The sequence below is a fragment of the Cnephaeus nilssonii genome (genome assembly GCF_951640355.1).
Source record: "Cnephaeus nilssonii genome assembly, chromosome: 6".
NCBI lineage: Eukaryota > Metazoa > Chordata > Mammalia > Chiroptera > Vespertilionidae > Cnephaeus > Cnephaeus nilssonii.
In genome coordinates this window covers 71,685,484-71,702,194 of record NC_137077.1, presented here as the reverse complement: position 1 = coordinate 71,702,194, position 16,711 = coordinate 71,685,484, and the positions used below count along the sequence as shown (strand labels likewise).

At 38.3% G+C, this 16,711-nt stretch overlaps 1 protein-coding gene across 4 annotated transcripts in view; it reads right to left on the bottom strand.

The window, feature by feature from the left end:
- The window catches only part of NAV3 (neuron navigator 3), an 837,665-nt gene that overhangs the window by 251,192 nt on the left and 569,762 nt on the right, over positions 1–16,711 (bottom strand). For all 4 annotated transcript variants that reach the window (XM_079773450.1, XM_079773452.1, XM_079773453.1 and 1 more), the window contains exons 3-4: positions 8,108–8,225; positions 7,421–7,473 (exon numbers count right to left, since the gene is read on the bottom strand). In XM_079773450.1, the coding sequence (XP_079629576.1) occupies positions 7,421–7,473; positions 8,108–8,225 (171 nt within the window). The remainder of the gene's footprint in view (positions 1–7,420; positions 7,474–8,107; positions 8,226–16,711) is intronic.

Below are 16,711 nucleotides of genomic sequence, written 5' to 3'. Positions count from 1 at the left end.
AGGTGAGGCCCGAAGTGGAGACGGAGACAGAGACAGGGGGTCAGTGAGCCGCAGCGCCCTGGCTCGGGCCAGACCCCGAACCCAGAGTGGACATGGACAGCGACCGGGGGGGGGGGGGGGGGGGGGGGGGGGCGGCCGCAGCCTCCGTGGCTGAGTGCAGGCCCGGAGAGGAGACGGCGGGCCTGCCTCCCCTGGAAGCAGTGCGGCTCCCAGCGGCACGCTGTGGTTCCCTCCAGCTCCCACAGAATCAGCGGGCGGCCTACTACGCACGATATTGCACAATGGGCTACTAATAATAAACAAATAGTAGAAATATTAACAACATTTATCAATTGTTATTATATGTACATAAATAAAGGATATGAATTTCCCTCCAAAAAAGAAAAAAAAATCTTCTCTCCAAAAAGAAAGAAAAAAATGTACAAATAATCTGGAATTCAATAAAAAAATTAATTGCTTTACTTCAATTTATATTTGTCCTACTAATGATACAAACTCATTTAAATACAATATTCCTAAGAAGAACACTTAAACCATTTACTCTATAATACAACATTAATATAGAAAAGCATGCTTGTACTTCAATGTTTATTTAATATCTGAATGGCAGACCAGATAACTCCCATAAAAAATATAATTTCCAGCCCTGGCTGATGGCCCAGTGGTTGGAGTGTCGTCCTATCCCACACGCCAAAAAGGATGAGGTTTCCATTCTTGGTCAGGGCACATAGGGCACATACCTATACTGCGGGAGGCAACCAATTGGTGTTTATTCTCTCTCTCTCTCTCTCTCTCTCTCTCTCTCTCTCTCTCTCTCTCTGCCATCCTCTCTCTAAACATATCCTTGGATGAAGATAGAATGGATAAATATAATTTCCATGTTGCCATTGTTTTTCTTTATAAATTAGACTATATACAGGGTATTCCCCCCAAAATGTATTTAAAATGTGTGTATATATTTCTTGGGGATACCCTATATTTTAGGAAATATCATTCTTACCTTACTATTAATATAGTTTTAAAAAGTTAAAAGATCCAAATATATCTTTTAGATAGAATGCTGAGCAGAACCATGGTCATTGGTGTTTTATTAAATCACTCTAGCAATTCAGAGTTCCAATGGACTTAGAGTTCTCATTTCCTCATTGCAGAATTAGGCAGAGACTTTGAGTGTTTACTGAATTCTTTTTCCTGGGTCACAGAGTCAGAATTAGAATTCCAGTGACCATTGTCCTTTCAGCATGGCACACTTCCATGTTATTTCAATTGCTTCATTTGAACTTCAAATTACCGGTATACAGAGCAACTTTGAGAGGCAAACTCAGTTTTAAAAATCACCAGGGTGATATTATAATAACTAAAATATAAATTTCTTAATACTGATAGTTTATGATTATTCTTCCAAAGTTTGAACCTTTATGAAAAGGAAATCATTAAAGAAAGTAGAGATTTTAATATAGTGTTTTGTTAGAGATCAGACCTATATTGGTAATAAAGCATTTGTTTTCTTTAAGCTATCTTTTTCTAGTCATTCAAAGAGATAAACAGTTTCAAAAATGGCAGGGGATCATAAGCATGAACTATCTTAGTAATATTCCACTCCCCTGAGTCATAGTGCTAGAATCCCACAGTATGCCATTTATAAGGTTTTGTTAAACCTTTAAGAGCATTCCAATAGTTTATCTCTTCCCTATTTGGTTAGAAACCTCCTCATCTTACCTAAATAAGACTTTTAAAACAGCAGCAATTACAAGTGGTAGGAAGAATTAAAACTTTAAAGGGCAGAGTACTGATAAAAGTACAGATATCAGGAATGGTCTCACTGTACAGATCACTGTACACAGCAGGAATGGAAAGAAGACGCCTGTGAAATCCAATAGGTAATTATTCTGAAAGTCTCAACCCTGTGGTTCATGGAATCAGAGAATTAAGGGGAGACTGAAACCTAATTTTCTATCTTTTAGGAATAAAAAAGGATATGAAGGAGAAGAATTCCAAAAATTCTCATATCATCAAGTTTTTATAATATGATAGTAAACAAGATTGAAGGTTATGGCTGAAAACAATTGAGCTACTAGGGTGAGGTAAAGAGAGGAAGTAGCAAAGAGGAAGGACAAGCTGTGACCACATTTGCCAGATCCTTAGCTAAAACGTATAATTGAATTATTGATGTGCAACTATTTAACATAATCAAATTTCCTAATCCCTCCATGCACTTGTGAAGGTCCTTAAATATAATGGTCTATTTTAAAAATAAATTTTTGTTTTCAAAATAATGTTCCCCCTCCATGTCTTACATTTTTGTCTAAGAACCTTGCACTTGTGCCTGTGCATTTCAAATGAATGTTGGGCATTTTTTAATGCTATTTTTAATCTGTTGGGCATTCTGGACATTCCTGGTATTTATAGTTTACTAACTTATTTCCTCATGTAATCTTACCAAATCCTGATACCACCCACATAGAAATTACTTAACAGGTGCTGTCCATATTAGAAACTTCATCTTTGGATGCAGTTAAACATAGTATTGAATAAGCTCCTACAAATTAAGTTCTGTTTTTCAGGATGCGTTTAGGCTTGAGCTTATTAAAGAAAGATAGCCATGGCTTTAAAACTGAATAAATATGAATCATAATCTCTCAATAGTGTTAATAAGTTGCTAAAAGGACAAGTTCATGCTTTTCTTAAACATGTACTCTTTGGTCCATGTTACTTAGAAGAATCATTTTTGCATTTTTTGTATCTATTATTAGATACTATAATTAAATTTTTTATATGATAACATGACCATTAAAGAATCACATAGAAAAGAGCACATTAGTGTTATCTAATACTTGAAGTTGCTATCATATTGATTTTAATTCCTTCAATTTTTCTGTAATCCACTGTAAAATACACACATCTTCATGCAATCATATCTCATTCTCCCATGGCACGAAGCGAAATGCATTCTGTTCTGACATTAAATCTTCCACACAAACTTCAAATTTCCTTCATTGCCACTTGCTGCAGAATTTGGCATCATCACTTGTCTCCCTTTTTCCCTGGATCCTCCCTCTCTCTCCCTACTGCTTCCTCCTCCTCTTCTTGCTTCCCCCCTTGCAAAAACTACCCTCATCCTGCCTTCCTCTAAAACTGTATATTTTTCATTTATTCTTCCATTCAACAGGAGATTTTTAGAAAGATTATTCAAGACTCAATGGATATCCACATCCCTTAGTTACTCGACACACAAGCACTCTACAGCAGATGTTTACATGAAGGCATTAATGCCTGTCCAATGACCAGAACAAGCTTCCTCACTCCAGCACACCAGCTAGTTGGCAATGTAGCATTTGGCAGCATCTGCTACATACGCCTACATTACTTTGCCCTGTCTCACTCAGTCCGAGTACTACAGCTTATGCTACCATGGTTACCTAAGGATTAACCATCTATATCTGTTGATCTCTCCCTCTCAATAATGGGCTCACTCTTTCACCACTCTTTCCCTTTTCTGACTTTACACAGACCTGTGAGATCTCATACTTGCTCACAGCTTCAACCATTACCTATGTACTTGGTATATTCTTACTTCTGTCCTTCAGAAATGCATGATTGATAGCCTAAAGTCACCGCCTGCTTGATATTCCATAGGATACATTAAACTCTACTCATAAAAATCTGAATTTGTTTTCCTCCTCTATATTAATCATCTTGTTTAATGGCAACCTCTTACCCACTCAAGCCTAGAAATCAGGGACCATTTTATACTCTCTACTAGAGGCCTGGTACACAAAATTTGTGCACTGGGGGTGGGTCCCTCAGCCCGGCCTGCACCCTCTCACAGCCTGGGAGCTTGGGGGATGTCCGACTGCCAGCTTAGGTGGGCCTCAGCCATCAGTCGGACATCCTTAGCGCTGCCACAGAGGTAGGAGAGGCTCCCACCACCGCTGCTGCGTTCGCCACTGCCCTCGCCTGCCGTGAGCCAGCTTCTGGCTGAGCGGCACTCCCCCTGTGGGAGTGCACTGACCACTAGGGGGAAGCTTCTGCTTTGAGCGCCTGCCCCCTGGTGGTCAGTGAGTTTCATAGCGACCGGTCATTCTTCCCTTTGGTCAATTTGCATATTAGCCTTTTATTATATAGGATACTCTTTATTTCTCACATACAATGTGAGGGCAACATGCATTCTATAGTTCCTGGGAAGCATCTAGGGTGACCTCTTTAATATTCACATCAGATCATGTCATAGCCCAACGTTAAGTCTTTTAAAGGCTTCATAACTGACGAATAACATACCTCTCACTGTGCTCAAACCACAGTGGTCTTCTACCTGTCTCTGGAACACACCAGGTTCATTCCTTCATGGTCCTTTTATTCTTGCCTATGCAACACTGTTGCTATTATTTGAGTATTTGCTCCTGTGATCCTCAAGTGTCCCTATACCTGGTACCTTGGGAGCTCAGTTAATATTAGCTCAATATGAGCTGTCTGGCTGTTACAGGAATCCATCCATATATTGTAGATTCATACCACCAGAGAACTTATCTTCTTGAAGGCTTAAAATAATCCAATAAAAGTTATCAAGTCTGCAATTTAAATAAAGATAACTTGTGACCAGAAATAGTAGCAGACCTAATTTTACCTTACTTCTGTTGTTAAACACAAACAGCAGACCAAGGCCATGGAGATAAGATATATAAAAAGATGTGGCCAAAGTAGTTCTGTGAGTAGGAACAGAATGCCCCTGTTCCTGACACAGTGCCTCTGGGCTCTTCTATGATAAAGAAGAAACATCCTTTTTGGAATAGGTAAATGAAATTTGTAAGTTGAGCCATGCTGTCATAATTCTCTTTCTTGTTTCTGTTAAAGTCTGGATTTTTAATTCATTAATAGCATAGTGCCAATGCCAATTAAGAACAGAGGCAAAAATAATTTATACCAAAAACGTTACATTTAAATCATATGTATTCTTCTGAATCAACATATTGAGGGCATGCCAATTTTATTCAAAGTTCAACCACATCAGAAAAAAATTAGAATCCAAGTCATTCTTACTCACAATCCAATGTGATTCTGAATAATACTTTTTGGCTGGAAAAGCTACCTTTTCATAGCATTTACATTTCTTAGGCTTTGATTTTTCTGTTTCTTTAAATTTGTTTTTAATCGGAAGCAGAAATTTCAATATGACATGCACATGAGATGTTACATGACATTTGGGGGCTAATAAGGAGCAGGAAGTAATAAAAAGTTACTGATACTCATGAGGGTATTTTTATAAGTCTGTAGACTCTTTGGTACAGATGTTTCAAGAATGCTATCTAAGGACTGCATCTCTATCCAGTCATAAGCTTTGGAGGCTTTTTCCTCCTGTCATAAAGTATTAGCTTGGTTGTTAATCAGGTTCTTAGAATCAAATTGGAATGATAGCAGAGAAGGTAAGAGTTTTAGTATCCAACACCCCCTTATGGTTAAAATGATGAAAGCAAAACCAACATCATTGGCCTTAAGAAATATAATATAATAGAGGCCCAGTGCACGAAATTCATTCATGGGGGGTGGGTCCCTCAGCCTGACCTGCACCCTCTCCAATCTGGGAGCCCTCAGGGGAGCACTTTCCAATCTGGGAGCCGTGATGGCTTAGGCCCACTACCCATGGTTCTCTGCTCACTGCAGGGCCTGGACGCTTTGTACCCGCTGCCCAGAGGCTCTCCGCGGCCCAGAGGTCCTTTGCAGCCGGGGTGGGATGCTTGCCATGTTGCCGTGGCGATGAAGCAAGCATTCTGCCAGGCCACTCACACTGCCCGCTCTCAGCGGCTGCCCCCCCAGGACTGGGGGACTCCAGAGGGTCTGAGGGGACTGGGCGCGGACATCTTGTGGCTATGGGTGCCACCATCTTTGTGATGGAGTGGCAGTTAATTTGCATATTACCCTTTTATTAGATAGAATGATATTCTGGGACTATAGGGATTTATAATATGAAAGCCCTAAAAATCTTTTCACAGGTGGTAATTCAGAAATGTGCTCCTTATAAAGTTGGTAGCAATACTATTCTTCATTTCCATATCAGTTTAAGTAGTAAAAATGTTTGAAATTGTATGTCATTATCATATCCTAATTGGAGATTATTTTTATAGATGAGAAAGCTAAGGCTCAGAGAGGTTACATGTCTTTCTCAATAGCACACAGCTGTAATTGTAGCAGGGTACAAATGGATTGCAAATGCTTTCAGTAAAATTTCAGAAAACAACTATAATTAATTTCCATAGAGTCATGTTTGTGCTCAGAGTAATTAAATTAGGAAATTTCCTTAAAATTTAAGTACTTTACAGTTTTTCTTAACAGTGATTTTTTTTCCACAGCAGCTACATAGAGTTTACAACATTGTAACAGGTCCTTAGAGTGCTCATTAAACACACACACACACACACACACACACACACACACACACACACACACACAAACAACTGATGTGCTAGTTAATCACTTTAAAAATAAATTCCTTTTATTATTTTGGATTTTAGTTTTCTCACATTAAGTAAAGCAGGTCAGCAGGTCAAAGAAGTTCAGTTGTTTTGTGTTTTTTTTTTTTCATTTTTCAGTCTCTGACAATTAAAAACTCATAAAGTTTATATAAAATGTCTCTTCTGTGCTAAAAAGAGTTTTGGAAGAAACCTCATGCTGTGGATTTTGGCTACCATTCTTGATTTTATCTCTGATGAAAGTTCAGGTAGGCATTTTGCATTTCGGGCTGTCCTATAACATTACCTTGTTACATTACATTTCATTAGGAAAGGGGTAAGTTTTTTATTTCAGCAGTTTATTAACCTATTATTTTAGTATAAACCTTGAATTTTTACCAGTTGGTAAAGATAAGAGAAGACTGAGGGAACGGCAAACCTCCAGATTGATGACTTTCTGGAAAAGGCCATGAATCATATGTCCCAATTAGTCACTGCTCAGCACACTTCCAGAAGCGTGCCTTTCGAGCTATTTCCAAAAGTGTTGAAGAATCCATGTGTTTACATTGGACTTTGTTATGAACAAAGAAAATACTATTCATTTATTTTAAAAATGCACATGGCACGTTCTGTTCTTCAAGCCAGTTGTCCAGACAAAAGGGCTCCACTTCAAATTGGAAATGGGTTTTATTACCACCAAGACCAGCGTCAAATTATTCAGACATAAACAAAAGAGATGTCAGGATGTGTTAAAACATCTGGGGATATGCTACTCAGGAGTCATACACATTCAACTGTACTAATGCTGTCACTTGTTCATAAACGGCACCCCCCCCCCGAAATACATATCAGAATGTGATCAAATGGTTTCTTAAACAAGAAGGAAGACACACAAAAGAATTTTCTAGTCCATTTACAAATGCAGTTAAATCTGGATGTGAAGATAAGCACTATTTTAGAATAAATATTATTCTTACCATCTGAGATTGACTCCTAGGACATCCATTGATATCTTCAACTTTTTCATTTGCTAAAATAAAGAAATAAAATAAAAGAGAGAAAAAAAGAATGATGCTTAAGCAATGAATTGAAACACAAAAGACTAAAACAAAACAAAACACTAAAACAAAAAACAAAATACCAAGCAAAATGCTGCTGCTACATTCACTCTATCTCCCAAGCAGAGTACAAGAGGACACACTTGTTAGCAGCCAACAATTCCATATGCACAAGGCAAAAAAAAAAAAAAAAAAGGGAGGGGGGGTGAGAAGGAAGTTGCTGCTAATTCTTTAGTCCGTGCCAAATGACTGCTGACATGAAACCTTTCACAATTGTCCCCGCTGGGTCAGGATACAGTTTCAAGGAATCTCCGAGTGCGTAAGTTGCTCCAGCTAATGAAATGCACACATGGGAGACATATGGTTTAATGAAGCATTCATTTCTGACAATTCAGTGTATGTATGATACAGTTCTAACCATTTAAAAGTGTGGCCACACTGCCTTTTTCAAACATGGCCACAAAAACATTTCAGTTTAAATCATGGGAGAGCTACATTAATCTCAGACACATGGACCAAGTTTGTATGCATTTGACTTAAATTGTACTTTACCAAAAGGAGTGGGAGCAGAGCCAGTCAGGTCTTCTCTCACAGGGCAGGGCTTACCTATGATCTGGATGATCTCGGCGAGCAGCACCCCATCTGCAATGTCTTGTTGCAAATCCTTGATCAGCCGCTTGTGGCCCGATTTTGCCAGGTAGTGGTTGGCCCAGTCAGTGTAAATCTATTGAACAGAGGGAGGGAAGAAGTGAGATGGGCTGAGGGAAAGGAGCTAATAAAAACTCTGAAGACAAATGCTGGATTCAAAGGGAAGCTATTCTGAATCACATTCCAGTTTACGAAGTCATGGCTCAAAAGGAAATAGTTGTAAAAAATTTTAAACAGCTCTTTCCTCCACTTATCTCTTGTTTCAAAGGGAGATGATTCACTCTTTCAAAACCAGGGGCTAGTCACTTGTGACACAGCAAAACTCCCTTCCCAGATGACTCCTGTTTGCAAATCAGTTTGGGATTTCACTCTCTTCCCCCGGGTTCTATCAGATGGTAAATAATCTGTCTAGCCTTGTAGAAGGACACCACCTGGATTGATTTCTACAGAAAACCTACTATAAAAATGTGTTTCTCTGAGAAGACTTCATTACATTTGTTACATGTGATACTATATTTTTGGCATCATTATAGGAATTAATTGCAAATCCCTAAGATATTTTATTCAGACCGTTATCTCCCGTTTCAACCTCTTGAAATGTGTTTATATAAGAGAAGAGAGGAAGCAAATGCAATTCTTACATAGAAATTACAATATAGAATTGAGGACGCTGGCAATTTGACACAGTAAAAGTGACTCCAGTAACAGATTATGATAGAAGAAAAAGTTGGAGCTGGCCAGAAGTTTCACAAAAATAAAATGTTACCAATGTTTCAAATGGAATGGGGCCCCTACTCATGTAATGTAACCTAACAGAAAGGATAAAAATGTTCAGACTTTTCAGTTTTAATTAAAACAGTATTCTGAAAATAGGACGTATTAGACTGGAAAGGTAAGTTGTAGCTTAAATCATAAGCACTGAATGCCAACCAGACTGTAAAAAAGCACTCTTTTATATCTAACAAACCAAACGTAGTTTTTACAAAAATAAAATGAATCAGAAGTGAAAGTCTCCCCACAACTTGCAACCCCACCCACTTTGGAATAATTTGGCATGAATAGTTCTAGAAGTTTTTTCTAGAACTTTACACTTTACTATATAACACCACGTTACACACACACACACACACACACACACACACACACACTAGGATTTTAAGCTAAAGCTGGCTCAAATTTTATATACCATTTTAATAAAACTTCTAAACCCATATCCCATATATTTTCCCATACATTTATCTCATTATCTTTGATTTTCTATTATACATATCAATCCCCCTGTTGAAGGATGTTTAGTTTGTTTAAATATGTTTTCATTGCAACTAAAGTTGTAAGACAACCTTATATACCTATCTTTGCACACTCATATGCTTGTGTTTTTACCGAAAAGTAGAGCTGGTAAGGTTTTTTTTTGTGTGTGTTTTTTAATGGATCCTATATATAAATATTCAAAAATACAATCTAGAAGATAGAGTATTTCTTTATTTTACAAAATATAAAGTTGCATCTTAATGCATAAGTACTAGTGATTAAGTTTTCTGAAAGATATAAATAATTGGAAGCAGCCATTTGCATAGGAAAAAATATGACAGCAAAATAACATCTCCTTTCTCATGTTCATGATCTATGATGAAAATATTAAAGTGTGAGGAAAGTAAGTCATATAATTGTCTTCAGAATTAGAAAACAAGCACATGATCATCTTTCTCAATAAAAAATTTATTCTTCTTGTATTATTGTAAGATTTTATTTTTATAAGGATTTATACTATTTAGGATCTAAAACATTGACATGGTCCCCTCATCTATACATCAAACAAAATATATTAATTGTTTGGCCTTCTAGTAGAAATTTCAGCTTGACCCAATATTTTTAAAATAGTTTTTTTATTGAATCTATTGGGTGACATTGGTTAATACAATTATATAGGTTTCAGGTGTACAATTCTAGAATATATCCATCTGTATAATGTATTGCGTGTTCACCACCCCAAGTCAAGTCTCCTTCCATCACCATTTATTCCCCCTAAACCCTCTCCTACCTCCTCCACCCGCCTCTCTCTCTGGTAATCACCATGCTGTTACGGGTTGACCCAGTCTTGATTTGTGCCTATGTCATAGCAGTGAGTTATAAGAACCAGGTGAGTGACTTTAAAGATAAAGAACATGAGTTCTGGAGTCAGGCAGGCCTGGCTTTGAGGTAAGCAGATTCCTCATTTGCAAAATAAAAATAACACTACTTACATTATAGGATTGTGTCAGAACTAAGATAGCACTTATAAAGTACATGTCACAGAGTCAGCCCTGAAGAAATGTCTATTATCATCATTATTATGGCATCTGGTGTTTGCTATGATAGCTTTCCAACAATGTTAAAGGTATCATTTGGCAGAGGGTTAAAAATTAGAGAGTATTGGTAAAAAAAAGATGAAGGAAATTGTACTGCTCACTCCTGACATTACTCACACCTCTGACTCTTCCTGACTTCTGATGCACTGGGCCCACAGATCTGTCCACCCTCCAACCCAGAGGAACATATCTGATTGTAAGCTGTCATGTTCTCATGCAGACCTGCAATGCCTCTATCGGAACATCACTCCATAAAACTCCATATTTCATGGATTTTCTTTTATGAAGGCATTACATTATGGAAAATTTTTATCTAAATAGATACAGAATGAAATATATTAAAAATGAAAACAAGAAGCCCGGCCAGTGTTGCTCAGTGGTTGAGCATCAATCTATGAACCAGGAGATCATGGTTTGATTCCCTGTCAGGGCACATGCCCAAGTTGCCACCTCCATCCCCAGTCAGGGGCATGCAGGAGGCAACCGACCAATGATTGTCTCTCATCACTGATGTTTCTATCCCTCTCTCCTGCTCTCCCTTCCTCTCTCTGAAATCAATAAAAACATTTTTAAAAAGTGAAAACAAGAATATTTGCATTTGCCAAATGCATGCCAACAGTACCTGAGCCTCTATCTAAATCCCTCCCAGGACTTAAGTGAGAAAACCAATGGTAAGCCAGCGGCTGAGCGTCAAGACCTGATTGGGAAAGGCTATAATTTGGCTCATGAAACAATTTTTACATGGGCCAGGAATCCCAAGCTTAAGAGCTTTGACTTGTAGAAGGAAGCCACCTGATTTCCACAGAAACCCTACTATAAAAATATATGTTTCTCTGAGAAGACTTTAACATGTGAAACTTTGCTCAGACAGTAGCTCTGACTTTAGCTACAAAAAAAAAAAAAAATCAATTCAGACTACATAAATATATTTAAAAGAAATCTCTATTAAAAACTAAGTCTTATACACATTATTTTACTTATTCTTTCTAATAAACATATGTAAAAGATACCTAAGACCCTTCAAGTATATCAGTGCCTTTCAAAAAGATGTTATAATCTAGGTAAGGAACTCTCTTATATACAAGGCCTGTGGCTGTCACACCATAATGCCGCCATGACCAAAAGAGTAGCAGCTCTCGCAGCGGGTGGGGTGGGGCACGAGCTACTAGTGGCGGAGAGCTATGAGTGGTGGAAGGCAGAGCAGCGAGCTACTAGCGGAGAGCTACCAGCAGCAGAGAGCTATGAGCAGTGGAGAGCTGCTATGAGTGGCGGAGAGCTATGAGCAGCAATGGGCAGGGCAGCCATCAGGCAAGCGGAAGCGAGCTATTCGCGCACAATTTCATGTGTGCTGGGCCTCTAGTATAAAACAATAAAAAACTTATAAAATGTATATGTAAAATATTATATAAATATTTTTCTGTCTTTTAAAAATAAAAAGAGTGGAGATATAAGGTGTGTCTTTAATGAGGCAGTCTTCAAGCAAAGGACGCATAGACTATCAATGTATTTAAAACTCATAGGTAAATTTATTGTAATATTCTGATGAGAGCAGATGTAAACCACCTAGTCAACTGTCATTCGAATCTGTTCAAATAAATACAACAGAATGATGAAATCATGTCTGGATTTTGGATCTGAACTCCTAAGTTGTCCATGGTTCATTTCCACAAAAAATATTAGCATATCTTTCAGTGTATAAGACACCCCACACTTTTCCAACCCAAAATTAAGAAACCAATATCTACACTAATAAAAGAGAAAGATGCAAATTGACTGTACCTTCGTGACACCTACCAACCAATCAGGAGTGAGTATTCAAATTAACCCAACAAAGAGGGAAGGTTAATTTGCATACACAGGCACTGAGTGGCCAGGGTGGGAGGCTTGCATCATATGGCAATGACAGGCATTCTGAACTGCCTCAGCCGCTTTGGGCCTCTGGGCAGCATGGGGAGGCTAAAAGGCAGCTCCGGGCCAGAGCGAAGGTGGAAAGGCGGCTTCAGGCCGGAGCAAAGGCGGTGCCAGCAGCCAGGGGAAGGAAGGCCCATTCTTGCACAAATCTTTGTACATCGGGCCTCTAGTCTATATATAAAAGGCTAATATGCTAAGTGTCCTTCCCACTGTCCAACCGGTTGCTATGAGGTGCACTACCCACCGGGGGCAGACTTTCAATGCAGGAGCTGCTGTGATGCACACAGAGAAACAGCACCACGGACCTGGTGCCCACAAAGCAACACTTGGCTTCCCCCAAGTGGGACACAGGCCCTACCACCACCCCAGACTGACAGCCCACCAAATCGCAGCCTACGCTGCCATGGCACAAAATGCAGCCCACAGCCCAGCCCCGCCCAGAAAGGGTGGCTGTGGGCACTGGGTAATGACATCATGTTTTTGTTGACATTCTGAAGCTGAAATTATTGACAGAATACATTTGAAGACCAACTATTGCCATAACATACCTCTGAAGCCAAAAGAAAGTGATGTGGTCAACAGAATATGTCTGAAGAACAGTCATTAACAAGTACTACCAATATTGGTAGGAAATACCTTCATAACGAAAATGAGGTAAATGAGGATGCAGCTATCTGAACACAGTTATGGTGGAATGACTATTACATGTCAATTTTGCCTATCCCTAAATTTCTTGGGTGAAAAACCATCTGATGAAAAATTTACTCGATGTTATAGCAAAGGCAAAGTTTGTCCAAATGATATAAATTTTCCAGAATATCTGGCATATTTAAAAAATTAATGATAAATGAAGATTATGACAGTAAAAATTTAATGGAAAATATTGTTATATCATGTTGTTATTGTTTATTAATTAATCAATTTATATATTATTTTCATGTACATTTTACTAATTTTTTTTCATTTCTGTCACTTCTATTATAGAGAAAGGGCAAATAGCAATATTAGACTATTTCTTCTAATTAATTTTCTTTCAATGTGCAAAAATTTATGGACCGGCCACTAGTTTTAAACATTAAACAGAACACATTTTTATTTAGTAATCACTGCAGGTAATGTTTACATACCAATACTACGATATTATGCAGCATGTCACTTTATTCAGCCTCTGGTGCATCACTGCTCTCTTCTTCATCACTATTAGTTCCAGACATAACAATTTCTTTAACTTCTATTGTATCACTGCTGTCTTCTGAGTCACTGTCTATATATGTGAGATCATCCTCATAAATTGGTGGCATTTTCTGAGCTAACTTTGTTCGTGTTCTCATGGCCAACCCTTCTCTCCTCATGAAATTGAAGCACCATTTTGCCTTTCCTGTAAAATCAACGATGTTCATTTTGCTTGCAAACATTCTTGTCTGACATTGAATAAGCTTGGTTGACATACATAAGCCACTCTGGCGCTGTTCCATAATCCAAGTTTGCCCATTTTGCTGGTTTTCCTCTTAGGGCCTTCTTCTTTTTTGGCATCTTAAGGAATTGTTCTTCCTGTTTTCTCCACTGTCTGATCATACACTCAGTGGGAAGAGGTCCAAATTGTCTCTCTGCAGCTCTATTTCCATGTTCTTTTGCACAGCTGATTACATTCAGTTTGAATTTTGCAGAATAAGACAATCGCATACTGGTATTTATCTTTTTATTTTTTTACATCTTTATGGGCTCAGAAGGCTCCACTCCACTCCCTGTTGCATCTGCGCACTCACCACCTCCACCTCCAATTACAGCACCAGCTGACGTCAGTAACAATAAGGCTTGTGATTGGAGGAAGCCTGTTTGACAAGGTATGGGCAGCTAAGCACCAGCGCGGCTCCCCAGCTGACTTCCATGTATAAGACGCCCCTCAATTTTTGGTCTAATGATTTTAGAAAAAAATAGTTTCTTATACACAGAAAAATATGGTAATCATAGTATTTAACTTGTGAGCTTCAGTTAAATAAGCTGCAGAATGTCAGCTAATGTACTTTGCAGGATGTGGTAAGAACTATAGGTTTTTTAATGAAGCAATTGAAATAATTGGGAACAGCATCAAATTAATCATAAATCAATGTTTGGTGTTTTCTGTACCAGTGTCAATAAGTATTTTTGTCTTCAAGGTTCTGGTCAAAGCTTTAATCAGATTTACCTCTATATAGCTGAAGCCAGTTTTCCTTACTGTTTCAACTGCAATATTAGGAACATAAATGCCGTCTCATTAATCATTTCAGTTAATTCAGAAGAATTAATAACACTACATTGATCAAAGTGCTTCTTATAAATTCTAGCATAATTAGATACATAACACTTACTTTACAGTAATTAAAATAATAATAAGAGGTACAATGGCATATTTTATATTTCATTATTTATCAGCATGAATTTAGAAACTATTAGGCAATAGCATATACTCTTTAAGATTTTTTCTATATTGTTGAAATTTCTGCTCTGCCACTTAATATCCATTGATTGAACATTTATTTTCCTTCACTGCCAGAGTTTTCTTGGAACATAAGAATTAGCTTGGAACATGTTGACATCTGTTTTCATATTGGGGACATGTTTCTATCTCTTTCTCCCTCTCCCTTCCATGAAATCAATAAAGAATATCCTTAGGTGAAAATGAAATATATAGTAAAGAACCATCTATCCTGCTTTCAATGCACTATGGTTATTAACAATCCTTTCTTCTGCAGAGAATATCGCAGTTGGTAAATTTTTAAGAAAGGATTTGGATATTATAATCATACTAGAGGCCCAGTGCACAAAATTCGTGCAAGGGGTTCGGCCCTCACAGCCACAGTGGCTGCCTTGGCCCTCACAGCCCCGGCTTCGTCTGGAAGGTCATCCGGAAGGTCGTTTGGCTGTCCGGTCTAAGTAGCATATTACGCTTTTATTATTATAGATAGCAAAATTTTGGTTCTAGTCTAAATCTTATTTCACTTAACTTCAATTGTATTTCCACTTGTACCAGCAGCATGAACAACAACAACAACAAAAAAAAAAAAAAGGTCTATATAGCATTCTTTCTCCAAGAGGCACTGTCCACTAACAACTGTTTGAAAGTGAGCCACTATTTTAAACACTTTAAATGGTATAATTCACTCAAACCTCAAAGCTCCCTTAGAGGAGGAAACTACTATTCCATTTCAGAGATGAGAATCTTGAAATAGAGAGGTGAAGTATTTTCCCCAGGTCACAACAGCTGCATGGAACCCAGATGTTCTGGCTCAGAATCTGCACTCTTAGCCCCCACAAAAGGAAATGTTTCATTTATGAGCCTTCCATAATTCCAGCCTCCTGCAGTTATTTCCATGCCTCTCACATGCATGTCAAACTTGGGGGGGGGGATCCTTTATTTGACTGCTATAACATCTGGTGTCTACAGAGTGCTCTATGGGGAATCCATCCTAAAGGCTTGCAAAATTCTAATAATGCAGGTGACAACATGAACTAAAATGTGCATGCTAAACTGTACCAAAAGGGTATTTTAGGAAAACAGTCAAGAGAATTCTCTGTTCTTAAAATTTTCTAAAGGTAAAAACAAACAAACAAATAAACAAACAGAACACACATACAAACAGCATACTTGATATTCTTTTACCTTCTTTTTATCTCAGTCTGATAATTGATGTTAATAGATAGAGCAAATAAATTTAAGGTAAATATTAGCAACCATTCTTCAAAACCCAAATAATATGGCAGAAAGTATGTGTAAGAAAATAATGTTAACAAAACACAAATTGGGGAGGAGGGTGAAGGGGATGGGAATGGATTAACCAAAGGACATATATGCATAACCCATAGACACAGACAACCGTGTGGGGAAAGTCTGGGGTGAGGTGGGGGCTGGGTGGAGCATGGCAGAGGGTAGGGAAATGGGGGACATCTGCAATACTAACAACAATTAAAAAAAGAGAGAGAATAAACATGTATAAATCTTAGCATTTCCGTTTCTAAGTTTCTCACCTGGTTTTTCATTCACATACCAATAATTAGCAGTGAAGAATGACTGATAGAAACTTTAGTGTAAACCAGTGGTTCTCAAAGTCTGATCCCAGGACTAACAGTGTCTGAGCCATCTGGGAACTTTTTAGAAATGCAAATTATTAGTCCTCACCCCAGATCTACTGACTCAGCAACTCTGGACATGGAGCCAGGAATCTGAGCTTTAACAAGCCCTCCCTCCAGGTGAGCCTGGTGCATCTAATGTGTAAAAACTAAGGGGATAGACCAGCGGTCGGCAAACCGTGGCTCGCGAGCCACA